Source organism: Dipodomys spectabilis, unplaced genomic scaffold (assembly GCF_019054845.1).
Source record: "Dipodomys spectabilis isolate Male_0828 unplaced genomic scaffold, ASM1905484v1 ptg000018l, whole genome shotgun sequence".
NCBI classification, from domain to species: Eukaryota; Metazoa; Chordata; class Mammalia; order Rodentia; family Heteromyidae; genus Dipodomys; species Dipodomys spectabilis.
In genome coordinates, this window is record NW_024870695.1 from 3,624,573 (window position 1) to 3,652,052 (window position 27,480).

At 40.5% G+C, this 27,480-nt stretch overlaps 1 protein-coding gene across 2 annotated transcripts; it reads right to left on the reverse strand.

Moving 5' to 3' along the window:
- Window positions 1-27,473, reverse strand: Aldh3a2 (aldehyde dehydrogenase 3 family member A2). 2 transcript variants are annotated; one of them, XM_042673630.1, is made up of 11 exons: window positions 27,174-27,473; window positions 24,477-24,708; window positions 23,596-23,681; window positions 21,138-21,346; window positions 19,689-19,806; window positions 17,533-17,674; window positions 15,108-15,274; window positions 12,945-13,044; window positions 4,360-4,595; window positions 3,462-3,583; window positions 1-776 (listed from the first exon to the last, which is right to left on the reverse strand). In XM_042673630.1, the coding sequence occupies exons 1-10, from the start codon at window positions 27,324-27,326 to the stop codon at window positions 3,503-3,505; spliced, it is 1,524 nt and encodes a 507-aa protein (XP_042529564.1). In that variant the 5' UTR covers window positions 27,327-27,473; the 3' UTR covers window positions 1-776; window positions 3,462-3,502. The 2 variants fall into 2 exon arrangements, with proteins under 2 accessions (XP_042529564.1, XP_042529565.1); XM_042673631.1 differs by lacking the exon at window positions 3,462-3,583 and having other exon boundaries at window positions 27,174-27,471.
- Window positions 27,474-27,480: the final 7 nt, after the last annotated feature.

Consider the following 27,480-nt stretch of genomic DNA (forward strand, 5'->3'; position numbering starts at 1 on the left):
TGTTTTTATACTTTTATTATAGCATTAAAAATACCAGTTAGGTTTTATAGAATTCTGAACTCAAACACCAAATGAATAACAGGGTGTGCGTGTGTGTGTGTGTGTGTGCGCGCGTGCATGCGTGTGTGTGTGTGTGTGTGTGTGTGTAAAGATCTAAAAAGCCCTAGGATTTACAAGATGTTCTGAGCGGTATTAGTCACAAGAAGCATTTGTGGACAGCCTCAACATACTGTTACAAGATGAATGACCCATGGAGGTGAAGTTTTCAAGTCCAATGGATGAGGGACGATCCCCTCCCCCCACTTTCTCAAACCTCAAAGAGAGCAGGGAAGATGTAATCTTACCTCTCTGGACTAAAGAGGACCAATGCTATCACTGGACATTGTTGACCCTTTTAGAAAGCTTCACCAGACAATAGTGGCAGTAGGGGCAGGGGTCAATGTCCTATGCATTGGAGCAAAGAAGTTATGGAGAAGGTTCTCAGTCTCCCTTACATCTATCTCCAAGGAGTTTAGAGTTAGCCTAACATGTTCTTGCCTCCTTGCACAATCTAGAACAGCTTTTCTGAATATCCTCACTATTTGGGAATGTTAAGATTTGGCTGAAATGGCAAGCTATATTAATGGTGAATGGCATTGATTTTGGTTTGATTATAGTGCATATTTTCTGGCTTGGCAGGATTTGAAAAGGATTGGTTCTTTAACAATTTAGTAGAGGAATAATTCAGTAGAGACAACTAGAATGTTGAACAGGATCATTCTTCAGTAGTATATAACCTGGAGAGAGGAGAAAGGGATTCATGTTATTCTGCTGGTTTAAGAAGCCACACAGGGCTGAGGCATGGTAGAATACCTGTCTAGCAGGCCCAAGTTAAAATTCTAGTACTGCTAAAACCAATACTAAATAAGCAAAACAAACAAACAAAAATGCAATCTACTCACAATCAGCCTTAGAACATGAGCTTAGTATTGGGATCCTAACAAATACCTCACGCCACAAGAAACTAAATTCATTGTCTGAAAAGGCCCCTGTCCCCCTAAGTCTTAATGTGGTTTCAGTGAAGAGAAAGGATTATACCTTCTCAGCAATTATAGTAACAAGGTAAGTTTACCAGTATTGTATTCTGTCCAAAATTAAGAGATAACAGAGCAGAGACAGTAGCTGAATATACTCAATTATTATCCTGATACTGTAAGTAGGAAAGTCTCTGCATGAAATTTGAAGACATGTCTCTAAAATGCAGATGCAGTAATGAAACTAGCATCCTCCTGAAGTGGAGGAAGTGCTGCTACAATTTCAAGGTGCAAATGCTGCATTTCAGTGTCAAAGGGCCCATGGCACTGAGCAACAAAACTGGTTTCTCCACCTTTTAAATATTTTTTTGGTCAGTTGTGGGGCTTGAACTCTGGGCCTAGGAGCTGTCCCTCAGCTCTTCAGCTCAAGGCGAGCACTCTCTCACTTGAGCAACAGCACCACTTCTGGTTTTCTGGTAGTTAACTGGAGATAAGAGTCTCACAGACTTTCCTGCCCAGGCTGGCACTGAACAGCAATCCTCAGATCTCAGCCTCCTGAGTAGCTAGGATTACAGGTGTAAGCCACTGGTGCCTGGCTTTCTCCACCTTTTAAAACCGAGTCTATTGTATTAGCCTGGTTCTGTAGCTTATAAGCTTTACTCGAACTTTACTTTGTGGGCTTTTGTTCCAAATCTATCCTGATTCTACTGAAGAACATTAATAGAATAAAATTCAAACATTTCATTCTATTAACAAAACCAGTAAATTATTAAATGCAGAAAAGCTATTCCATAAAAATACTTATAATTACAGTAAAAATTTTCAAACTACAGTTGACAAGAATTAATTGTGTATTTCAAAATAGCTAATAGGGAGAACTGAGAATGTTTACAACACAAAGTAGTGTGTGAAGTGATACCCCAATCACATCATTACACGTTATGTACAAGAGTATTCCATAAATATGCATATTTACTATGTCTCAATTAAAAAATACAAGATATACTCAAAAAAGACTTAAGTAAATAATCTAGTTTCAGAGTTGCTTGTTTAAAATAAAAAGATGATTGGAAAAAGAGGATTAAAAAGTCAGGGAAAAGAAAAAGAAGCAGAAAAAACAAAACAAAACATCTTCACCTAGTCCTACACTGAATAAAAAACATATAAACCACAAATACATCAGCTTGTCATACTTAGGATGCAGGAGAGATGATAGTGACTTGGGAAACACCCTGACTCTGCCACTTTGTAGCAAAGGCCCGAGAGAGGGCTTAGAAAAGATTGCCCAGTCTTACATCAATAACCAAATTAAGAATCAAGCCTATATGTTGTTTCCAGCTAAAGGATTTTATATATTGCTGCTTCTCTAGACCCCACCAGAGGAGAATCTGTTTGTCAAACCCTTTAAGAAATTTGAACTTGCCTGGCCTAGTAGACTACACTTGGGTGAGCCTTCTTAGGACAGGCAAATCTTTGATATACAGATTCCTCTTAGTCTGCTTCATTGTTTTGGGGGCTGAGGAATGTCTACCAACAAACCAAGAAGATGTACATCAAAGTAGATGACCAATGTCTCCAGCAGATTAATAACCACAGGCTGACCCAAGTCTATCTCTGACCATATCTCCAGCCCTCAGGAACATAGAGAAATGAGGATAGAAAGCTCTTACATTGCACACTAAACCCTGATTCACTACAATTGCCATCATGAATTCCAAAGTCAAACTTCTGAAGATCAAAACAATACAGAGATTTTAAAATAATTTTCAATTTATGAACTGAAAAGCTCAGTGTCTATGTGGTGACTACAGATTAGAAGTAGCTGGCCCTTTCTCCAGGAGAATTTCAGGAGAATTGAGTGGCTAGGGAAGAACAGTGTCTTTTCCTTTACTAGAAATGATGACGTAGGCTTTACCTAGAGCTAGCCTGGCTGTTACTTTTATGCATTTCTCTTAATCATTAGGAACCAGAACTTACACCTCCCTTTTAAAGCTGTGGGCAAGTTGAATTTTAAAACTTGGACACTCTAGACCAAGTCCAAAATGTGTTAAGAGACAAGTAAGTTAAACATTCTTTTTCAAAATTCCTAGGCCTCCAGCTGCAGAAAATGAACTAAAACAAAATATGACCCAACTTGGCCCACTTCTCATGGAAAAAGAAAACCAAGGGGGCTGGGAAGGTGGCTTAGTGGTAGAGTGCTTGCCTAGCATACATGAAGTCCTGGGTTCGATTCCTCAGTACCACATAAACAGTAAAGGCTAGAAGTGGCTCAAGTGGTAGAGTACTAGCCTTTAGCTAAAGAAGCTCAGGGACAGTGTTCAGGCCCTGAGTTCAAGCCCCAGAACTGGCCAAAAAAACAGAGAGAGAGAGAGAGGAAGAAGGAAGGAAAGAAAGAAAGAAAGAAGAAAGAGAGAGAGAGAGAAAGAAAACAAACAAAGGAATTCCTACCTCACTCTTAACAGACAGAGCAGGGGTTTGAAATCTGTTCATCACTGTTCATTGGGCCAACGCAGTCTGTAAACTACCAGACAAATCAACAGGGCCTTTCTCCTCAGCACAGCTTGGTATTTCTGAGAAAACCCAAAGGATTGCAAATGCAACTGTTATCTCCATTCCCACTAGAGCTGTGTCACTCTAAAATGAGCCAGCTCTGCTATTTCCACTCAATGTTTGTCTTTTGCTTCTCTTGCATTGCCAGTCTTCACTGTCCTGGTCAGTGCTTTCAATGCATCTTAGCTGGCTGGCTGAGTGCTCAAGGACATAACTGCTGCTCCCCATGCCATCTTGATTTGCATTGTCACAAATCTGCTCACTCATCCCAGAGATGCACAAACCACCTGGAGAAAGCAGCTAACACAAAGACCTTTTTATAAGCCCATACATAAAATAACCAATCATCAAAGCAAACTTTATCTGGTAGTCAACTTGGAAGGAAAAACACTCATGCCTAATAAAGTAACTCTCACCAAACCTGCTTTAGCACCACTGCCACCTATGACAGAATTTTTTCGACCATCTCCATGACATGCTGATTTCATGCACATTCAAGAACAAACCAAAATGGAACAGGAAAGACAAATACCAAAAAGACTGGAGGGTTAAGACAGCACAGGATTCTGTAAGCAGGTTCTGAAAGCAGTAAATAAACAAGAGGGTAAGGTTGTGGGCCAAAATAGGTAGCTGGCCAACAGGCCAGACATGGAGCAGGCCAGACCGTCACCAGCCCTGTCTGAGAGTTTAGAAGTTAATGTAGAGACTTGGTAGAATTAATAATATATGGAACCAGAGGCACCCTCAAGGGATTATAACCAGAAGACTGGCACTCTGAGAGGAAAAGGGGACTTACCTTGGCAAGCACAGCTGTCATCATACCCAGGAATGTGAGCAATAGGAGCCCAATTTTTCCTTTGTTGAACTGTTTCAGCAGGAAGAATTTTGCCCAATCCACCTTTGACTGACTGTTGGGTGGATATCTGAGTTTGTTAGCACTTTCTCTCTTTAAGCTTTTTAATAAACAGGGACGTTGATGAGAAAAGGTGTCAAAAGTATGTTTTCCATGGTATGCTCCCATACCACTAGAACCTGCAATAAAGGAACAGACAAAACAGATTTGCTGTAGATGAACACTGGCTACAATGGTGACCCCATCCCACTTTTGTGCAAGCAAAGTGTCTTTTCAGGAAATCTTTCCCAACTTTGTCTCCTCATTCCACCAGGATGTTGTCCAGGAGCACAGCAAGGATCTGCAGTCCTTCTATGGTTGTGGTGCCCCTTATATCAGGGAGTTTAAATGGATGTCTATGATGGCTCTCACAACCACCCTATTGTACTGGGTCTTCCCAGCTGTTTCCAGCCAGAGGAGAAAAGGAGTTTATAGTCAGATAATCTGCCCAAAGTCACACGTCTGGTAAAGAGGAAGATAGAATGTGAACTTGGATCACTCTAAATACTACATGTGTTCTTTTCTTATCATTCCATGAGGCTGTATTAATCCATGGCCCCACTTACCCACTGGTCTTTCAAGCCCAAAACTGAGAACAAGCAAGGAAAAGTTCTGCCTTTTAAGAGGCTATGCTTTGTTACTGTTTTGTAACTTTGTTATTGTTCTATAACTCACTAGGTGACAAGAGCCTGGCAGGCGCAAGGGGAAGAAGTGTGTGTGGGGGACAGGAGGAACCACAGTGCTGGAAGGCAGGGGACTGCAGGACAAGCTAAAGTTGACTGGGGCTGGGCTGCAGCGAATACTCAGTGTTCCCGTGGCAGCTGAAGCTGAGGGAGGGGGTCATTCAGGAAGGAAGGCTGGTTCAAGAAAAGACCTGAGATAGAACCCTTAGAACCCTAATTGTAAAGGAGGACAGAGGACGGCTAGCCAAAGGTGTGACTAAGGTAGGAAGGAACTGGGCAAATAAGCGTGCCAACTGCTTAAACAGTACTTTAAAGTGAAAATACAAGGCAGAGAACTGACGCGAAGGAAACTATCAAGTTTTATATGCAGATATAAAACAGTACATAAATGAGAAGACAGAACTTGTTCTTCTTAAGAGTCCACATATCAAAGATGCAAATTCTTTCCACAATAATTTATTAGTTTTAAAGAAATTTTAATCAGAGTCCTTAGGGATTTCTCAAGTTCATCTGGAAGAAATAACAAAATAAAAAGAAAACCTTAAGAATGACCCACTTACATATGTTTTTACTAAGGAAAGATGATATCAGAACAATTATTATCAAACAATGATCCCATGTGATGATGAATTTAATTTTTTTTTTTTTGGGTCCAGTCGTGGGGCCTGAACTCTGGGCCTGGGTGCTGTCCCTCAGCTCTTCAGCTCAAGGCTAGCGCTCTACCACTTGAGCCACAGCGCTACTTCCGGTTTTTTTCTTTTTGCTTATGTGGTGCTGAGGAATCGAACCCAGGGCCTCAGGCATGCGAGGCAAGCGCTCTACCACTAAGCCACCTTCCCAGCCCAAATTTAATATTTTTTCTAAACTAGACAGATGAATTTTTATCAGAAGCAACAAAATTATCTATCTATCTATCTATCTATCTGGTACCAACATAATTGGCTTACTCTTTGGGGGAAAAAATAAAGGTAAATCTTTTCTTTTCTTTTTTTTTTTTGGTCCAGTCGTGGGGCCTGAACTCTGGGCCTGGGTGCTGTCCCTCAGCTCTTCAGCTCAAGGCTAGCGCTCTACCACTTGAGCCACAGCGCCACTTCCGGCTTTTTTCTTTTTGCTTATGTGGTGCTAAGGAATCGAACCCAGGGCCTCAGGCATGCAAGGCAAGCGCTCTACCACTGAGCCACCTTCCCAGCCCCTAAAGGTAAATCTTTTCTTTTGGGCAGTAATAGGGTTGAACTCAAGGCCTCACACTTGTTAGGCAGGTGCTCTACCATTTGAACTACTCTACCAGTCCTTTTGTATTGGTTATTTTTGAGCTAAGAGTCTCACTTTATGTTCAGCTTGCCTAAACTGCAATCCTCCATTTATACTTCTCATCACAGCTGGAATGACAGCATTCCATGGAACCCAAACATTGATTAACCTGGAGTCTCAAAACTTTTTGCCCAGACTAGCCGTGAGTCATGAAGCTTTAATCTTTGCCCCCCAAGTAGCTAGGATTACAAGCATGGACCTATGTACCCAGTCTTAAAGTTTGATTCTTACTTTTGCATAGGCTGAGAATTGTGGATCCCAAAATAAACTCCATAGTTAAATACAAAATATAAATTAGAAAATTAAAAGATTATAGATGAATATTCATAAATGCTGAAATAGGGAGACTTTCTAGGCCAGATGAGAAACCAAAGGTCTTATGGATTTGATTATGTAAATTTCAAATCATAGATAAAATGGAAAGACAAATTACAATATGAAAAGAATTATTTGTTACAAACATGACAGATTTTCTTATTTAAAAAAAAAAAGAAAGCCCCTAGCTGGGCAGACTCTAGCAGCTCAATCCAGCAACCTATAATCCTACCTTCTCTGAAAAGAAATATTTGTTACAAATGTAACAGAATTTTCTTTTTCTTTTTTTCAAATTAAGTTTTTATTGTGAAAATACTGTATAGAGGGGTTACAGTTTAATGAGCAAGGTAATAAGTACATTTCTTATCCAGAATTGTTGCCTCCTCCTTTGTTTTTCCTCTACCATTCCTTCCTTCCCACCTCCTCAGCTATTACTGCCCCCCCCACCCCATTTCCTTTTCTTTTTTGTTGGTCATAGGGCTTGAACTCTGGGCCTGGGTGAATGGCTCAGAAGTTAATTAAAAAAAAAAAAAAAAGCTGGGGGGCTGGGAAGGTGGCTCAGTGTAGAGTGCTTGCCTCACATGCATGAGGCCCTGGGTTTGATTCCTCAGCACCACATAAAGAGAAAAAGCCCGATGTGGTGCTGTGGCTCAAGTAGTAGAACGCTAGCCTTGAGCTGAAGAGCTGAGGGGCAGCATCCAGGCCCAGAGTTCAAGCCCCAGAACGGACAAAAAAAAAAAAAAGCCAGGCGCCAGTGGCTCATGCGCCTGTAATCCTAGCTACTAAGGAGGCTGAGATCTGAGGATCGCGGTTCAAAGCCAGCCCAGCACAAAAGTCCATGAGACTCTTATCTCCAATAAACCACTAGAAAACCAGAAGTGGTGCTGTGGCTCAAGTGGTAGAGCACTCACCTTGAGCTGAAAATCGCAGGGACAACGCCTAGGCCCAGAGTTCAAGCCCCAGTACTGACAAAAAAACAAAGTCCCTAGCTAGGCAGGCTCAAATGGCTCAATCCAGCCTGTAATCCTACTTACTCAGACAGATCCAGCTCACAGTTCAAAGCCAGCCTAGACAAGAAAGTTCACAAGACTCTTATTCCAATTAAACACCAAAAAACTAGAAGTAGAGCTATGGCTCAAGTGGTAGAGTGCAAGCCTTGAACAAAAAAGCTTAGGGATAGCACCCATACCCTAAATTCAAGTCCCAGGACTGGTGCATGTGTGTGCATGCACACACACAAAACATAGCCCTCACACATAAAAAAGGAAAAAGTAACCAGAGCAAAAATATCAAGTAAAAATGAAATAAGCAAAATGACGAGGGAACTAATTGTTTTTGTCAGTGCTGAGGCTTGAACTCTAGGCCTGGGCACTGTCCCTGAGCTCTGTTGCTCAATGCTAGTGCTGTACCACTTTGAGCTACAGCTCCACTTCAATTTTTGAGTGGTTAATTGGAGATAAGAGTCTCATGGGGACATTTTTGCCCAGGCCAGCTTGTGATCCTCAGTTCTCAGCCTCCTGAGTAGCTAGGATTATAGGTGTTGAACCATCAGAGCCCAGCAAGAGAACTAATTTTAAAAGTTCAATCTTATTAATAATGAAAGGAATACAAATTAAAATGAGATGTTTCTTTTTTTGTATAGCAATTTCATAAGTGAATAGTCTTCTTTAGAAAGACTGTCTCTTCTAATAATGTCTTGGAAGTATGAGGTGATACAACTTGCAAGATATATGGCAGTATGGGGCTGGGAAGGTGGCTCAGGGGTGGAGTGCTTGCCTTGCATGTACAAGGCCCTGGGTTTGATTCCTCAGCACCACATAAAGAGAAAAAGCCAGATGTGGTGCTGTGGCTCAAGTGGTAGAGCGCTAGCCTTGAGCTGAAGAGCTGAGGGACGGTGCCCAGGCCCAGAGTTCAGGCCCCACCAAAAGTACTTCTAGAGAAAAAAACTAAACTTCATGTAAAATATTAGCAATGCTTATGCCTGGGAGGTTATTGCAGTTGTCCTTATAATGATCTATGATGCTTGGTTTAATTGCTGAGATTTTCTTTTTTTAATCATTAAGTCTATGTTACTTTTAGAATCTGAAGGGGAAAAAACATTTCATTTAGAATAAAAAGCGAATAAGCACTTTAAACACAGTATTTATATTCTCAACACATTTCTTTTTTTTTTTTCCTTTTTCTTTTTTTTTGTCAGTTGTGGGGCCTGAACTGTGGGCCTGGGCGCTGTCCCTCAGCTCTTCAGCTCAAGGTGAGCGCTCTACCACATGAGCTACAGTGCCACTTCTGGTTTTCTAGTGGTTTATTGGAGATAAGAATTTCATGGACTTTCCTGCCCGGGCTGGCTTTGAACCGCGATCCTCAGATCTCAGCCTCCTGAGTAGCTAGGATTACAGGCATGAGCCACCGGCGCCCAGCTTCTCAACACATTTCTTAAGAAAATAGACTGCACAAAACTATATTACATAAGGAAAAAAAAATTGTGAATAAAGCTGGGTACCAGTAGCTCATACTTGTAATCTTAGTTACTCAGAATGCTGAGATCTGTGGATTAGGATCTGAGGCCAGCTGGGGTAGGAAAGTCTGTGAGTTTCTTATTTCCAATTAGCCACCAAAAAGACAGAATTGGTGCTGTGGCCCAAGTGATAAAACGCTAGCCTTGAGCACCAAAAGCTTAATGACAGTGACCAGGCCTTGAGTTCAAGTCCTGAGACTGATATATACACACACAAAAGTAAAATAGACAGATGGTGGTGTCTCATGGCTATAACCCGAGCTACTCAGGAAGGTAAAATCTGAAAGATCACAGTTTGAAACCAACCCCAGCAGAAATGTCCTTGAAACTTTTTTTTTTGGTCATGGGGCTTGAACTCTGGGCTTGGGCGCTATCCCTCAGCTCTTCAGCTCAACCCAAGTGCTCTACCACTTGAGCCACAGTGCCACTTCCAGTTTTCTAGTGGTTTATTAGAAATAAGAGTCTCATAGACTTTCCTGCCCGGGCTGGCTTTGAACTGTGATCCTCAGATCTCAGCCTCCTGAGTAGCTAGGATTACAGGTGTGAGCCACTGGTGCCCGGCTCAGACTCTTATCTCCAATTAACCAGCAAAATTCTGGACTAGAGGTGTGGTTCAAGTAGAATACCAACCATGAGCAAGAAAATTAAGCAAGAGCATGAAGCCTTGAGTTCAAGCGCTAATACCAGCACACACACACACAATAATAATAATAATATTTTGAAATCATGAAAATTTAATACTGGGAATTATGTACATAAATGTTTCACATTTGTATGATGGGAGAGTATGCAGTTACTAAAGTCCTGATATGCAAGCATTCTAACAAGAAAAACTTACTCTGCGTCACATATGACTAGCAGACAATGTGCAATAGGATACCATTTTGAATAAAATATTTAAGAATCTAGGTATGTGTGTGCATGTGTGCACACACAAAGACATACATAGTGGGGTTATAATTTAAAATTTTATTTTTTGGGTTCTTTTTCTCTCCCAAGTTTTTGCTATTATGAGAATTTTTCTACATACTTGTAGAGATATTACAGAATATCTCTTTATCTGTATATGTGCAAATGCAGTCATGGTATTTAGTATACATTATGTGGGAAATGAACTATGCAACTTGTGGGCAGGGACAGGAAGGGAACTTCGAGAAAAGTGAAGGAAGGGGTGAGTGACATTGCCCCAAAAGAATTGTACTCATTACCTAACTTATGAAATGGTGACCCCTCTGTACAACACCTTAATAATAACATATTAAAAAAATAAAAATCACAGGGAATGGCAAAGACCAGACTGTGTCCACAGAGTACAAATATTTTCCTTCACATCTCAAGAACACAGGAGAGGCCCTCCCCACAAATGGCTGAAGAACCAGGGCAGGCTGCCACTGATTACCACTTAACATTTCCTTGAGTACAAAACACAGGGACATAAGAAAACACTGGCACAAGAACAGACTGGAGGACCAATGGAATAGAACTGAAGACCCAGAAATGAACCCGCAGACCTATAGCCACCTAATCTTTGATAAGGGAGCCAAAAAAAAAAATAGGATGGAAGGAAGACAGCCTCTTCAGTAAATGGTGCTGGCAAAATTGGTTACACCTGCAGAAAACTAAAGTTAGATCCTTATCCTTACGTAGCACCCTGCACCAGAATCAACTCCAAATGTATCAAAGACCTTGAAGTAAAAAGCAGACACGCTGAGAACATTACAGGAAGGAATAGGAGAAATTGCAGAGCTTCTGCATGGCAAAAGACATAGCCAGCAAGATCAATAGAAAGCCCATGGATTGGGAGAAGATCTTCACTAGCCATACAACAGACAAGGGCTTCATATTTAAAATATACTTAGAACTCAAAAACTTAAATCCCCCTAAAACAAATCCTCAAAGAAACAATTGTCCCATTAATAAATGGGCTAGAGAGAGAGAGAGAGAAAGAGAGTGAATTCTCTGAAGAGGAAATAAGAATGCCAATAAACATATGAAGAAAAAGCTCAACTTCTCTGGCCATAAAAGAAATGCAAATCAAAACAACATTGAGATTCTACCTCACCCCAGTTAGAATGGCTATAACCCAAAAATCTACTAACAACAGATGCTGGAGGGGATGTGGCCAAAAGAGAACGCTACTGCACTGTTGGTGGGAGAGTAAACTTGTTCAACCACTCTGGAAAGCAGTGTGGAGGTTCCTTAAAAGACTACAGAGAGCTCCCCTATGTCCCAGCAATCCCACTTCTGTACATTTACCCAAATGATCACAAACAAGGCCATACTAAAGCTACCAGTACAACTACATTTATCACAGCATTATTCACCATAGCCAAGATACTGAACCAACCCAAATGTCCCTCAGTAAATGAATGGATTAAGAAAAAAAAAATATATATATATGAATTCTATGCTTCCATCAGAAAAAATGACACTGCCCCATTTGTTAGGAAATGGAAGACTTGGAAAAAATCATATTAAGTCAAGTAAGCTAGACCCAAAGAAACAGGTCCCATAGTTTCCCTTATTTGCAATAATTAGTATTTGTCTAAGATAATATTAGCAGATGAGCAGAATAGCTCAATAACTAGATACATATGACCATATAAGATGAAATGAACTCCAAGACATGGACACAAGAGGTTTTTCTTTGTTGTTTTTAATGTACTATGTGACTTTTTGTTTCTTTTATGTTTTTCCCCTATGGTATATCCCCTGTTGTCATTGTATTTGATTTTGGTACTCTGGTTTTGTATGTACATTTATTTGAATTAGGGAAAAGTTGAGGAACAACAGAATGGTGAGATAAAGGACAAGGTGGGAAATCCATGCAACAGCAACATACACAAGACAATATGTTGGAAATGATCTATACAACTTAGTGGGGGGAAGTAGGAGAAAAATGAGGGAAGGGGTAACAAGTTTGACAAGAAATGTACTTATTACCTTACTTATGTAACTATAACCTCCCTATATACATCACTTTGACAATAATAAATACATGAATAAAAAAACAAAACAAACAAACAAAAAACCCACTCTCACTATCAGGCACTGGTGGCTCATGCCTGCAATCCCAGCTACTCAGGAGGCTGAGATCTGAGGGTATGGGTTCAAAGCCAGCCAAGACAGGAAAGTCAGTGAAACTCTTATTTCCAATAAACTACTCAGAAAAAGCTGGAAGTGGTACTGTTGCTCAAGTGGTAGAGTACTAGCTTTGAGCATAGAGGCCCAGAGACAGTGCTTAGACTCTGAGTTCAAGCTCCAGGACCGGCAAAAAAAAAAACACCAAAAAACAACAACAAAAATCCACTTTCACTGCTGTCTGTTCCTTCTGATTCTAAATCTTTCTTCTACTAATACATTTTTTTTTTAAAGATAGACCTTGAAGTCTGTATTTTAGCCCCCAAAACTCCTAAATCTAAGAGCACAATAAACAAGCAAACCAACGAAGTAAAACAAGTAATCACAGCTGTGGTCAAAGAGGGTGACAATTCAGATGGAGGGTTGGCAGGGAATTAGAAAACAACAGCCACGGCAGTAGCTGGAAGGGCCTTTGGAAGAGGACAGTCACATAGGGACCTGGAGAATCAGCCGCAGCTAGCTATAGAACAGCCTGCACAAATGACTTGTGAAAAGCTTACAAGCCGCAGAAAGTGAATACTTACCTACTCCTCCAAAGGGCAAAGAATTGAGGGTAAAGTGCATGATGACATCATTGCCCGTGACACCACCACTGGACGTCTCATCAATCATCCGTTTGATGAGCTAAGGAACAGACGAAGGTGTCCAGGTCAGACCAAAGGCTCAGTGACCCACCCATTTAGAAAGCACTTGCAGCTCCTCAAATATTTCAATATGCTCTAAGGACATACATGATGACTGTGTTCCAGTTATGAGTTCTTAAGTTTAGGGACATTATGCTAAGTAGGTAACAACCTAAACTATGGTTCATTTAGCAAACATGATTGATATACTGACTTCTCAGATGCCTATCTAGTAAAAGTTGCACCTACTAAGCTGAAAACCTGAAATCCTAAATGCTCTAAAATCCCAACATGACCTTACAGAAGCAGGTAATTCTATACCATGAAACTTTTTTCATGCATTTAAATTACTAAACAAATACTGTGTAAAATTATCTTCAGGACGTGTTTATATGACTATATAAAACATAACTTCTGTGGTTATATTTAGGCCTCATATCTAAGATGCCTGGAACATGTATATAAGGCAAATGTTCCAAAATCTTTTTAAAAAACTGCAATTAAGCTGGGTGTGGTAGCTCACACTTTAAGAAAAAAAATGTAATATATATACACACACATATATTTTCAAATAGTTGTACAAGGAGGCTACAATTGTGGTACACATTTGTATTCCTAGCACTTGGTAGGCTCAAGTAGATCATTGGTTAGAGGCCAGTCTTGGTTTGTATAGTGATATCCTGCCTCCAAAAAAATTGAAATCTGAAATAATTTTGATTCACAGCATTTCAACTTGTACATTGAGGGAAGTTACCCTGAACCTTTGGGCCTACTTATACAGTCACTACCAAGGGTGGGATACTCCATAGAACTGTAGCTAAAGTTTTTTTTTTCAAATAAAGTATAGTTCAGACTATATTCTGGTCTTTAAAAAATATTACTTTCCTATCTCTGTTCTAAACTACAGCATATGATTAATACATGCTCATCTGTATGAAATACAAAATGTAAGATTTTAGATTTAGCATCTTTTTTTTCTTTTGCTGGTCCTAGGCTTGAACTCAGGGCTTAGGTGCTATCTCTAAGCTTTTTCACTTGAGGCTTAGTGCTCTAACACTTGAGCCACATCTCCAATTCTAGCTTTTTGGTGATTAATTGGAGAGAAAAGTCTCTCAGATTTTCTTTCCCAGGCTGGCCTCTAACCTTGATCCTCAGATCTCGACCTCCTGAGTAGCTAGGATTACAAGTGTGAGCCACCACCGAAAAATTTAAAATCGTATTTTTGAAGAAATACATTGTGATAGCCTAAGATCCAAAAAGGCCAATAATACTGCTGTCATTTTTCCTGGGTGCCAACAAATGCTTGCAAGTTCTTCATGGTGAATGTATCCAACATACTCAGGCTTCAGGGTTCCCATTATCTATAGTTGCTTTAAATGTTTTATGACCAGATTGGTCTTAAAAGCCCTGTACATATGTCTCTCTCCAAATATTTGCAGCTATCTGTACCTCATTAGTCTAGCAAGCTTCAGAAGCTATCACATGACTACTGTTACTTAACACCCAAAGCTCTCTGGAACACATCTTGCTCATGAACTTGGACTAACTGGTACCATTTTCCCTTCTTATTTTCCTATTTTTTTTTCAGAGGGATCCTCTATGCACATGGAGGCTGCCAATCACCTAGAAATCTGAATAAGCAAGCCATGTAGAGAGTGGCAGAGCCACTCAATCAGGTGGTAAGGGTACTACCAATGTAACATCAACACACAGAAGCCTTTATCTTACCTAGCCCCATTTGGGTCACAGGGATAGGCTCTTACACAGAAATGCCCTGTGGATACAGGTCACAAAATGCTGGTACACATCAGTCTTCCAATTACATAAGTGGTGTTAGTGAGTCAAAAGACTTGAGACACTCACCCTAGTGGACTCAGATCTAACCCCAGGCATTAGGGGACAGGGTACAATGATAACCCCAGGGCCTTATTACCTAAGATAACAAGCTAGGAATACAGTCATTTGTTGAACTTTGATATACAAATAAGCCGTCATTTGCTTTACTATAAAGGAGAAACATACTTTAAGGGAGTTATTCAGTATGCAATTCTCTGTGAGGCTTACCTTATTGTTATGAGAGAATACATAGAGAGCCAGTGGTTTCTCACGTTCATTTATGAAATGTATGGCTTCATCTGCATTTTTTACAGGCACTATTGGAAGAATTGGCCCAAAAATTTCTTCTTGCATTACCTTGGTTTCAGGATCAACATCAGTAAGTATTGTTGGGGCTGAAAAGAAATGAAATAAAAAAGAAAATGATAAAAGACAAAAAGGCAACCCCTCTCATGCTTGCTTCACCAGGTCTCCTACGCATCTCTCTCCCACTCATGGAAAGGACTGAGCGTTCCTTTTAGCATGGGTCAGCACTCACTGAATGAATAAATAAATATCACAAGACTGTGATTAAACTATAAACATTCAATCTCCAAACCAAATGAATCAAGGGATCTCTTGCAAACCAAGACAGAAATATACTTAACATATTTTATTTATATATGTTCATAGCTATATAGATTTGGAGTTTATATCCCTATCTTCCTATAAATAGATCTTTCTGGGCACACAGGCAGGTTTTTCATGAATGAAATCAATGTTTTTTCTTCTTCTTTTTTTTTTTGTCAGTTATGAGGCTTGAACTCTGGGCCTGGGTGCTATCTCCCAGCTCTTTAGCTCATGGCTGGCCCTCTACCACTTGAACCACAGCACCAGTTCCAGCATTCTGAGTGGTTTATTGGAAATAAGAGTCTGACAGACTTTCCTGCCTGGGCTGGCTTTGAACTTTGATTCTCAGATCTCAGCCTCCTGAAGTAGCTAGGATTGCAGGTGTGAGCAACCAGTGCCTGGCTTGCTTTTTCTTCTGAACTCAAGTGCTCTCACGCATATCATCTCACTGACTTTCATTCCAACCCTGTTACAGAGTAAGAAAACAAGCAGGCATCAGTGGCTCACACCTATAATCATAGCTACTCAGGATGCTGAGATTTGAGGATCGAAGTTCAAAGCCAGCCCATGAGAAGTCGAGCTGTGGCTCAAGTGGCAGAGCACTAGCCTTAAGCAAAAGAAGCTTAGGGACAGAGCCCATGTTCCGAGTTCAAACTCCAGGATGGCAAAAAAAAAATAAAAGGAAAACATCTCTAGGTAGACAAGATTCCTTACATATGAGCTCGTTTATAATGGGAAAGAAGGGCAAAGGGTGCCAGAAAAATTGAAGTGTTTCAACAGTGTTGCCAATGCAAACCACTGGTCAGTATGGTTATCCATAAACTAACTGGATCCTCAAGTAAAAGAGAGAACATTTGACAACCAACAGACTGGCCTTCTGTCTTTACCTGGGATTTCTACTAGATTATCTTAGAACTGGAGAACTTACCTTAGTCTCAGGGTATATAAGCTATTCTCCAATCTACTGCCAACAACTTCCTTGAGGCATAGAACCAATGTGGTTTGGTCCTCTCCTTCTATGCATAGTCAAGACTTAGCTGAGTACCAGTTCAGAAGAATTAGACCAAGATAATCATGACTACTCTTCCTCTTGCAATTGAGAAATCTAGAAGTGGGGGCATGTTGCCATTCTAAGGATAGGAAGAAGGGCTAGAGGTGTGGCTCAATGGTAGAGCACTAGCTTATGAGTTGAAGTGTTAGAGTCTGAGTTCAAGTCCTGATCCTGAGTGGGGAGACAAGGATAGGAAGAACAGTGTTGTAGGTGTGTGTGTGTGTGTGTGTGTGTGTCTATGTGTGTGCTTTTTTGCTCACAGCTGATAGTCTACCTCTTGAGCTACAACTCCAGACCAGTTTTTTTTGCTGGTTAATTGGAGATAGTCTCATAGACTTTTCTGCCCAGGCTGGCTTCAAACTTCAATACACAGATCTCAGCCTCTGGTGTAGTCAGAATTATAGGCCATTTATTTATTTATTTAAAGTTGCATTACTTAGCTACTGAAATATCCAGCCCAGGACAGTCTCATTATAGGAGAATAAGTTTCTTATTTAAATATTTTTAATTTTTATCTTTTTTGGGGAGGCCTGAACTCTAGGCCTGGGCGCTGTCCCTCAGCTCTTCAGCTCAAGGCTAGCGCTCTACCACTTGAGTCACAGCGGCACTTCTGGCTTTTTTCTTTTTGCTTATGTGGTGCTGAGGAATCGAACCCAGGGCCTCACGCATGCAAGGCAAGTGTTCTACCACTGAGCCACCTTCTCAGCCCCTAATTTTTATCTTTTTAAGTTGAGTGGATGGAAATTTTAGGAAGAAAATAATTTGATAATATGCATGTAAATATGAAAAGTAGTATAACTAGGTGGTATCATTAAGCATATACATAGATATATGCATTTATTTAAAACAATTTTTAAGGAAAGTAGTATAGTAAAAAGCAGCAGTTAGTAGTTTATATGACACACTACACAAACAACAGTTTATATAAGATCAACAGTAGTGTTAGCTGGAACTGCCAAATTGCCATCTTCCCATAGAAAGACTCTCTATTACCTATGTAGCGCGTGGCCTCATCAATCTCCCCACCAAAAGCTATTTTTTGTCCTTCAAGCAGACGCCTTATCCTCTGAAAATGACGAATGTTAATGATCCTTTCATAATCAGAAGACTCTTTGATATTTTCTCCATAAAATTCCTATTGGAAACAATGAGTATTTAAAAGGCAAAAGATTTATACGCTCTGAAGAGAAACTAGAGTATAACAATGTGTATTTAATTGTCACCAAGACCCATATTTAAATTTCTTTAAAAATTTAAAACATACTCTTATTTGAAAACTGACCTGGCTTTACATACTCATAGAATCTAATACCCTACTCAAGTAACTTAGTAGAATAGTAGCAAGAACAAGCTTTTTGGAAGATAAAGGATAAGAAAATAAAGCATTTCCACTCCCATCTATCATTTTCTTTAGTTCAGGGTTCTCATGGCTCTCTTAGAATCTCTTGGCTGTAGCTACTTTCCCTCTATAATAAGGTGGGTTGCTGAAGCAAAAACATTCTAGCCTATAAACACTAAATATTTACTATCTAGCTCTTTAGCAAAAGAGATTGCCAGCTTCTGCTCCATTTTATTGGTACATTTTCTCTGGACTCGTGTTTTTACCACTTTCAGATGACGGTAAAACTGCAGTGGTAGAGCGCTTGCCATGCATGCATGAGGCCCTGGGTTCGATTCCTCAGCACCACATAAAAAAAAGAAAAAATCCGGAAGTGGTGCTGTGGCTCAAGTGGTAGAGTGCTAGCCTTGAGCTGAAGAGCTGAGGGATAGCGCCCAGGCCTAGAGTTCAGGCCCCACGACGGGACCCCCCCCCCCAAAAAAAAAAACCTACTCAATGGATCAAAATACAGTAAGGAATCAATATTTATTATACAAAACAAACACAAAAATACTGAACTGCTGCAACATTTCTAAGCCTTGTGAGACCTCTGAATTCAATCTGAAATCTCTACCCAGAGCAACTCTCCAACCTGGTGTCTGACTTAACTGGAAGTTAGTTAAAATGCACTCTTTTGGGAACCAAGCTCAAGGCCATTAGGCTGATTGTAGTGCAGAATCACCTGCTAGCCCTGGATCATCTGAAAGAGAATCTTTGGAGATAAGATCTAGAAATATTTTTAAATGGTTCTTTAAAAATTTTAACATGTAGCTCTGCTGTGAACCAATGTGTTAGAGAATATGTGTCTCAAAGGTAGGTGGGAAAGCTAAATATTTGCCTAAGTTCCAACTACTTTCGGTTTCACAGGGGTCTTTAACTACTCTCCTTTCTATCCTACATTCCTAGAACCTGGTCAACTTTTAAATTCTGCTTTTCTGGTTCCACCTTCAGTCCCATCATAAATGTCTAAATCCCTCTAAGACCTTAATATCTTACCCTGTCTCCCTAAACTTCCTGGCACATAATTTATATTCTCTGATCATACACTAATCGTTTATATCTCTAATCCCTCCTTCTAGTGCTAAATTAACATTGGTTGATACACATACACATACACACACACACACACACACACACACACACACACATTAACCTATGCAATACTGGGGTTTGAACCCAGGGTTTTGTGCTTGCTAGGCAGCTACTCTACTCCTTGAGCCTTGCTTCTGGCTCTGAATTATTCCAATAATTTCTTTCAGTAAAGGGGCTAAACATTTCCTTCCTACCACTAAACTGGGTAACAGATAATTGTCCCATTCTTTTCTAGCAACTTAAATTATACATTTACTTCAAGTCTTAGTTTAGTATACTACTATATAGCTTTCCTTGTTTCCTTCTTACAGATGTTTACCTAAGAGTCTGATAACCATCTAAAGGGTACACTTCAAGCAGATACTTAATGAACTGACTCCTTAAAGCTATTAGCCATTCCAGGGCCTCTACACATATGAGAACTGATAACCTTAATCAAAATGCCCATTATGCCAAAGGGTCTCTAATTATACTCCAAGGGATTGGTATTCTCTACTCCCCTTAGATAGTCTATAAAAGTTACTAAGTTACACTTTCAATTAGCTAATAGATTAATTCAGTTACCTATACTACTAGAATTTTCCCAGAGGAAGAAAGAAATGAGGATGTTGTCTACCAACAAGTTAATCTGCCTTTTTATATTATTGAAATCAGTAGACTGAAAGAGCTGAACACAGACCTTCAAGGTTTCTTTAATCTTCTGCACAATTTGGTGCTGGAGGGCAGATTCACAGAGAATGTAGTCAGGAGCGATGCATGTTTGACCACAATTCATGAACTTTCCCCAAGTTATGCGTCTGAGGGGGGATGGGAGTAAAAACCACAACAACACTCAGAATAGAATAGCTATATAATTTGGTGAAATATTTTGGTGTCATTTGAATACTTTCCAACATATGTGTGTGTGTGTATATTTGGTAATAATTTTTTTTAAAAATCTGTCCAGGAATAGTGGCTCACATCAATAATCCCAGCTACTTGGGAGGCAGTGATTAGAAAGATCACAGTTCAAAGCCAGCACAGGAATAGAGTTAGCAAGATTTCATCTTAATCAACAAGCTGCACATGGCATCTCACATCTGTAATTCCAGCTATTCAGGAAGCATAACTTGGAAGATTGAAGTCTGAGGCCAGCCCCAGCTATAAAAATGAGTTCTTATTTAATGAACAGCTAAAAACAAAAAAGGGCTGAGGTATGTGTGGTTCAAATGGTAAAGCACCTGCCTATTAAGCAAGAGGTCGAGCTCAAATCCTAGTACTGCCAAAAGAAAAACAAACATTTCTCCTTTTTTTTTTTTGGGGGGGGGGGGTCTGGTCGTGGGCCTGAACTCTGGGCCTGGGCACTGTCCCTCAGCTCTTCAGCTCAAGGCTAGCACTCTACCACTTGAGCCACAGCGCCACTTCCGGCTTTTTTTTTCTGCTTATGTGGTGCTGAGGAATGGAACCCAGGGCCTCAGGCATGCAAGGCAAGCGCTCTACCACTGAGCCACCTTCCCAGCCCCAAAAACAAACATTTCTAAATTAGTTGGTAGAACTTAGAATGCACTGTCCAACAGACATAGAATATTATAAGTAGCAGGAAGGTGTTCAAGCCAGCTTGACAAATAGTACTTGGTAAGCAACCATTGCTTACTATAGGAAAAGAGAACAGTCTCTCTTTTTTTTTTTTGTCGGTAGTGGAGCTCAAACTCTGGGCCTGGGCACTGTCACTGAACTCTTCAGATCAATGATAGTGCTCTACCACTTGAGCCTCAGTGCCACTTCTGGTTTTCTGGTGGTTTATTGGAGATAAAAGTTTCAGGAACTTTCCTGCCTGGGCTGGCTTTGAACTATGATCTTCAGATCTCAGCCTCCTGAGTAGCTAGGATTACAGCGTGAGCCAGCTATATGAAATCTTAAGAACAGAAAAAGTTTTCTAAAATTTATAAGGACAAGTACATGATATCAGGACCTATGGCTCATTATTTCCAGCAGTGGAACCAAAAGACAGTTTGTGCACATTGAACACCAAAGCTTAATGATGTATCTTAGAGCTATAAGGAATGGGGTTCAAAGAATATTGTCAGCCTATTAGAAAAACCTTCCACTGTGCTGGAAGAAAAATTAAAAACTAGGTGAGCCAGCTCACCTGCAAGCAATGTCCAGGTTACAGTCTTTATCAATATAACATGGACTTTTCCCTCCCAGTTCAAGTGTCACCGGGGTCAGATGCTTGGCAGCAGCCTCCATAACAATTTTTCCAACTGCAGTGTTTCCTGTATAGAGAATGTGGTCAAATCGCTGTTTCAGAAGCTCTGTGGTTTCCACAACACCTCCATTAATAACAGCATACAGGTCCTCAAAAAAAAAAAAAAAAAGAAACAAAAATTCTTATGTTTCCAAATTAGCCCTATTGTCAAGTTCCTATTTCAGCAATTCCTTCAGCATAAACATAACATTTTGTAAAACCAGGAGATTGAGACCACTCCTTGTGAGGTACCAAGAACAAGTAGAAGATACAGAATTTACTGGCACATGGGAACCTTCAGTCCATATGAAGCTGACCCAGAAAGTCCAATGTTTTCTATATAAGCTTGTCAATATTTTATTTAGGAGGATGGGGTGTGTTATATTGAAGCTGGGAATTTGGGTGAGAAAATGGCTGCTATATATGATCACAGGACAAGTCTCAGCTCTAAGTCTTAACATTAATGTCTCTTTACCAGGAGTAGGGAAATTTTAGTTCTGCCAAAGGACATTTGGATTTCTGTAACATAATTTGAGTGCCATCGTTTGAGTGGAAAGCCCACAAAAAGAATACAGTCTGTCTTGTAATGTTCCAAATGATTTTACAAGCCTTAGATGGCCCTTAGGCTGCATATACTTTTGTATGTGTGGTGTGCGCTGATCCTGGAGCTTAAATTTAGGGCCTGGGTGCTGTCCCTGAGCTTTTCTGCTCAAGAGTAGTGCTCTACCACCTGAGCCATGGCTCCATTTCTGGCTTTTTGGTGGTTAATTGGAGATAAGAGTTTCACAGATTTATCTGCCTGGGATAGTTTCCAACCTTAATCCTCAGATCTCAGATTTCTTAGAGGCTAGGATTACAGTTGTTGAGTCACAAGCAACTAGCTGCCCTTGCTTTTGAAGTATATTTATATTTAATTTGGGGTCTGCTACAAACTGGCTTATGCAACTCAGGAAAGCTACTGAACATCTGAGCCTATTATTGGGAAGATTCACAGTTTCTGTAAACTGACTCTTTATATGCAATTATGTTACTACTAGCAGCTATTCTAAGAGAGAATACTTTGAACAGTAATAGCAGGAAAAGTAACAACAAATGGCAAGGCAAAAAGATAGAAGGAGATATAAAAATTCTGAGTTATATGAAGTATAAGTAGGTTTGTGGGCTCATGTTTGCTTTTGGGCTCCTGCTCTTTGAAAGCTAACTAGTTTTCATTTGCTTTATAGATTGAATATATTTCAAATTTTAACTTTTTTTTTTGGCCTATATTGGTGTTTAAACTCAAGGCCTCATACTTGCTTAGCTCTTACTTACTTGTCCAGCACTCTGTCACTTGAGTCACCTTTTGGGGGGCTTCATTTATAGATCATATATGATTGGTCTCCCATTAAGCTAACTGAAGCAGGTATATTACTGTCCCCCACCCCCCAATCAAGACAGTCAACTATTGAAGAATTTACCCCTGGTGAGAGATAACACAGGACAATGATTCTTCATTTTCTGGTTTCAAGTCCTACATAATCTAAGACACATCACTGTTTCATTTCATCCTTCTGGAGTAGACAACCACAGCTATTAGAACAAAATATTTCTGTGGCTGCCGTAACAGTGATAAGACCACAACAAAAACAGTATTATTCTGAGTTAACCTCAAGGTAGTTGTAACCTAATGTGCAAAATATGTGGGACATTTTGTGTGCCTTTTGTTGAATATAAAATGAAGAATTCTCTTTGAAGCAATTGCATGTGGAACTCAGCAATCTCAATTTAATCACACATTTCCTCTAGCAAAGCATGAGAAACCTTGAGTCAGATAAAAAGATAAACCACCCTAAAGCTGAGATTGTTTCCTTGTTCAGCCTTTGATACTCTTAAATGCCAGCCCTTTAACCCAGAGTGAGGATCCACCTGCTAGTTCAGAAGGCCACTTTCTTTCTGTAGTTTTCATTCCACAGACATGCCCTTCATAAAAGCAGAAGTACCCATATAATATTACAGTATGGTATTCTGTTAGGACAAAAGAAACTGTCAGCAACAAAAACATGCTAGTACTCATCATTGGTTAATTTACTAAATGAACATTTCTAAAATCATATGTTAGTGCAAATAAAGACTAGTCCCAAATGCCAAATGGTAGAAGATCTGTAAATAGTGGTGATATTTATGAAGCCCAAGTGTACATTGTGTAACCATAACTGTTGGATTATTTCACTGTGTATTTTGGAACTTAATTTCTTAAGCCAATTAGTGGAGGCTTAAGAAACTGCCCATGGATAGGTAGCAATGACATATACAAGGAGCAAAATCAAGTGTGTTTTCCACAAAAAAAAATTATATTAAAGATGGGTCAAGATATTCTTACCTGGTCTAAATATTGAGGGAGAAGTTTAGCCAAGATCTCGGCTGTATTTTCACTTAGTTCTGAAGGCTTGATAATCACAGCATTTCCTACACAAAGAAAGGAGAACAGTGTCATCTAATACCTGAGAAACTTTAGTACCTTCCAAAACAATGTTCATGAAGGGAACAGTGGGACAAAAGAGATTGTCAGTGACAGTACTTCAATTGTTTCTGCAGCCCTTAATTCTGATTTCTTCATAATGAGCACAAGAGCTCATTTTACTTTCCTTTCACCTATCCCTTCCAAACTGTTAATTCCTTAGTTCTTATTATCTCTAGGACATTGAGAACAGGCTCAGTCAGCCTTTCCTACTCTTCCAAGCTTTCTGTTACTTATCCTCTATTTTAGCTTGACTTTTCCCCTTTGCCCTGAAATTATTGAGCAAATTAGCTATGTCAACATAAGCTGTTGATAGAGATTCCCCAATAATTGCTTGGGATTTGTATATAAACAAGATAACATTCTAAGAACCCTTGCTGGAATGAAGAAACTGGTCAGACAGAATCAAAATGAGGTTTATTCAAGGACAGAACTAGCAACTGAAACCACATTAGAATATGAATGCTTGACTCCAAAGCCTTGGGCCTTCTGATTTAATTATATACATCTTCCTCTTACAGGCTTATTCCTCCTCAGGTACTTTAAAAAATAGTCACGCAAATCTTCTCATCAGCTATTAAAAATACATATGTACATATTTCTGGATTCTCAATACACTGCTAATGTCAACCAAGGGAAATTACCACCAAAGTAAACTTAATTGGTCACTATCCTTAATTTAGAACCAACAAGAAAAGATATGCCCCTCTGAAAAGATATAAAGAAAGAAGCTAACATCAGACCTGCAGCAATGGCTCCCACCAGCGGCTGTATGGTGAGCAGAAAGGGATAGTTCCAAGCTCCAATTATCAGTACAACTCCCAGAGGCTCTGGCTGAATATAGGCTTCATCCATCATGGTAAGCAGATTCTTCTTAACTGGTTTAGCAGTAACCCATTCAGCAAGATTCTCCAGCACAAAATCAATTTCCCCAAGGATACTGATGACTTCCTGACTGTATGCATTGAATTCACTCTGGTAGAAGAGAATTACAGTTTTATACAATGAGTATGATACATTTGGCTCAACATGTCAAAAATCTCAGGGCAGTTACATCTGCAGTGACAAAATGTGTTACTAGACCACCTAGTTTGTCATCTACATTCCTTCTACACCCTCCACACTCTCAAAAAGGAGTTGCTATCTCCTGTTCTAATATATTCAATGTCTCTAAATCTGTCTTTAATTATTTGAGTCCTTTAACATTATCTCCTTTAGGAAGACTTGCCTGCTTAATAATGGCCTGCCTTGATTACATTTTGTGTACTATAGCAATTATGCTTTTGACATATTTAATATAACATTCTTAATATACTGATCTATAATTATTCTCACATCTTATCTGCATGTGTTCTATTTTTTTTCAACCAAGATAAAACTCTCAAGGGCAGGGAATTTTGTATATGTCCCTAGTAAGCTTATATTCACATAAAATTTGATGTAGGATGAATAAATGATTCACATCTTCCTAAGTCACAATTACTCCATCTCATTTATCTAGTACTACACTTCTCCCCATCAAAAGTACTCTACGATTTATTTTTATTTTTTTGTCAGTCATGGGGCTTGAACGTTGGGCCTGGGTACTGTCCCTGGGCTCTTCAGCTAGAGACAAGGGCTCTACCACTTGAGCCACAGCGCCACTTCCAGTATTCTGGTGGTTTATTGGAGATGAGTATCATGGACTTTCCTGCCTAGGTTGGCTTTGAACTGCAATCCTCAGATCTCAGCCTTCTGAGTAGCTAGGATTACAGGTGTGAGCCACAGGGCCCAGCTCTATAGAAAATTTTATGGATACTAAAATCTTAGGAAGTACTGTTCCTACTCCTTGACTGGGAAAGGGAGAATCATAAACCCAAAGAAAGGCCTTTGCTGTGCACTGAATGTACATAAAAAGTAAAAACAATTGGAGGCTGGGAAGGTGGCTCAGTGGTAAAGCGCTTGCCTCACATGCTTGAGGCCCTGGGTTTAATTCCTCAGAACCACATAAGCAAAAAAAGCCAGAAGTAGCACTGTGGCTCAAGTGATAAAGAAGAACTGAGGGACAGCGCCCAGGTCCAGAGTTCAGGCCCCACGACTCACAAAAAAAAAGAAAAAAAAAAGTAAAAATAATTGGGAAGCTGGGATCTGGAACATCATGGTTCAAGGCCAGCCAAGGCATACACATGAAACCTCTTCCCACCAATAATTAGACATAGTAGTACTAGCCTATCATCAAAGCTATATGGGAGATCATAGTTTCAGGTCAACTTGGGAAGAAAAGTCCACAAAAAAAGGGGGCTTGGAAGCATGGTTCAAGTAGAACAACTATCTAATAAGTGTGAGGCCCTGAGTTCAACTTCCAGTTTCATCAGTAAAAACAAATAGTGCAAAAAGGGCCAGCGACTCAGAAGAATGCCTGCCTAGTAAGTTTGAGGTCTGAAATTCAAACCCCAGTACTGACAGGAAAAAAAAAAAGAGTGGGAGTAAAAACAGAATGAAAACAATATTGTTAGAAAATACAGCAGAATATAATTATAACTTTTTTTTTTCTGAGTCTGTTCGTGGGGCCTGAACTCTGGGCTTGGGCACTGTCCCTCGTCTCTTCAGCTCAAGGCTAGCACTCTACCACTTGAGCCACAGTGCCACTTCCAGCTTTTTTCTTTTTGCTTATGTGGTGCTGAGGAATCAAACCCAGTGCCTCATGCATGCAAGACAAGCACTCTACCACTGAGCCACCTTCCCAGCCCTATAGTTATAACCTTAAACACTACTTAAAACTTTGCTACTCAAGGTATACTCTCCAGAGAGGCAGCACAATATCACTTGGGACTTCGTTAGAAACTAGTCATCTCAGACTCTACCCCAGACCAACTAACTCATAATTTGCATTTTAACAGGTCCCTAGATGCACCAGAGTTTAAGGAGCACTAAACCTAACAGTACACAGTCACGACAGAAAATCTGAATACGAAGATGCCCACCTCCCCACCCCCGCATACACACAAAAGTCACTGTCTAAAAACAAAAATAGTTTAAGAAAATAGATATGCAATAGATCAAAACGGTTAAATTGATAAGTTACTGATACCCAGCATATGGAAAATTCCCTGCAACTTGTAAGGAAACGAACCAGAAAAATGGGCAAGCATAGGAAAAGACAATTTGCCAGGAAACTCACACACGTCCACCGTGCACAGATAAGCAGGGTTGACGGCGCAGCCCACACCCACAGGTCCTCCCACAGCGCTTGTGTAATGCGAAGTAAAGGAGGAAAAGAGAGAAAGAAGCGGGGAGGGAGGAAGAGGGAGAGAGGAAGGAGGATGTGGAGGGAGGAGGAAGGACGCTGGGAGGAGGAGGGAGAGGGAGAAGTTTCAGCAGACTGCGGCTTCCAAGTCGGGCGGCCAGAGGCCGGGGTCCCGAGGCCGGCGTCCGGAGCCCCTCTCGCCGCGCGCGAGCACCTTGCACAGGTCGGCGGAGATGGCCGCCAGGATGTCCTTCTCATGCTCCTGCACCATCTTCCGCAGGGCCTCGAGCTGCTGCATCCGGAACCGCAGGGGTCGCGGCCGGCCGGCGCGGAACGCCTGACGAAGCCTCAGGACGTGTCGCTCCATGGCGGGGTTTGAGGAGAAAGGCGAGGTCCTGGAGCCGGACGGCGCGAAGACGTGGCGGGGAGGGACGGAGGCAGGTGTGGTGGCGTGGTCCCTCGCCTTGCTTCCGAGCCCCTCTACCCCCGGTCCCTCAGCGGGTCCCCCCCCCCCCGGGTGA

What these genes read in the sequence shown, in the direction of transcription:
- Aldh3a2 (XM_042673630.1), bottom strand. Translation starts at nt 27,326, where the DNA reads ATGGAGCGACACGTCCTGAGGCTTCGTCAGGCGTTCCGCGCCGGCCGG. An exon ending in TGAGGCCACGCGCTACATAG is followed by an intron (nt 15,275 to 17,532) that starts GTAATAGAGAGT and finishes ATTTCTTTTCAG; the next exon opens with CCCCAACAATACTTACTGAT. An exon ending in TTTGCCCTTTGGAGGAGTAG is followed by an intron (nt 4,596 to 12,944) that starts GTAAGTATTCAC and finishes CCTTTATTGCAG; the next exon opens with GTTCTAGTGGTATGGGAGCA.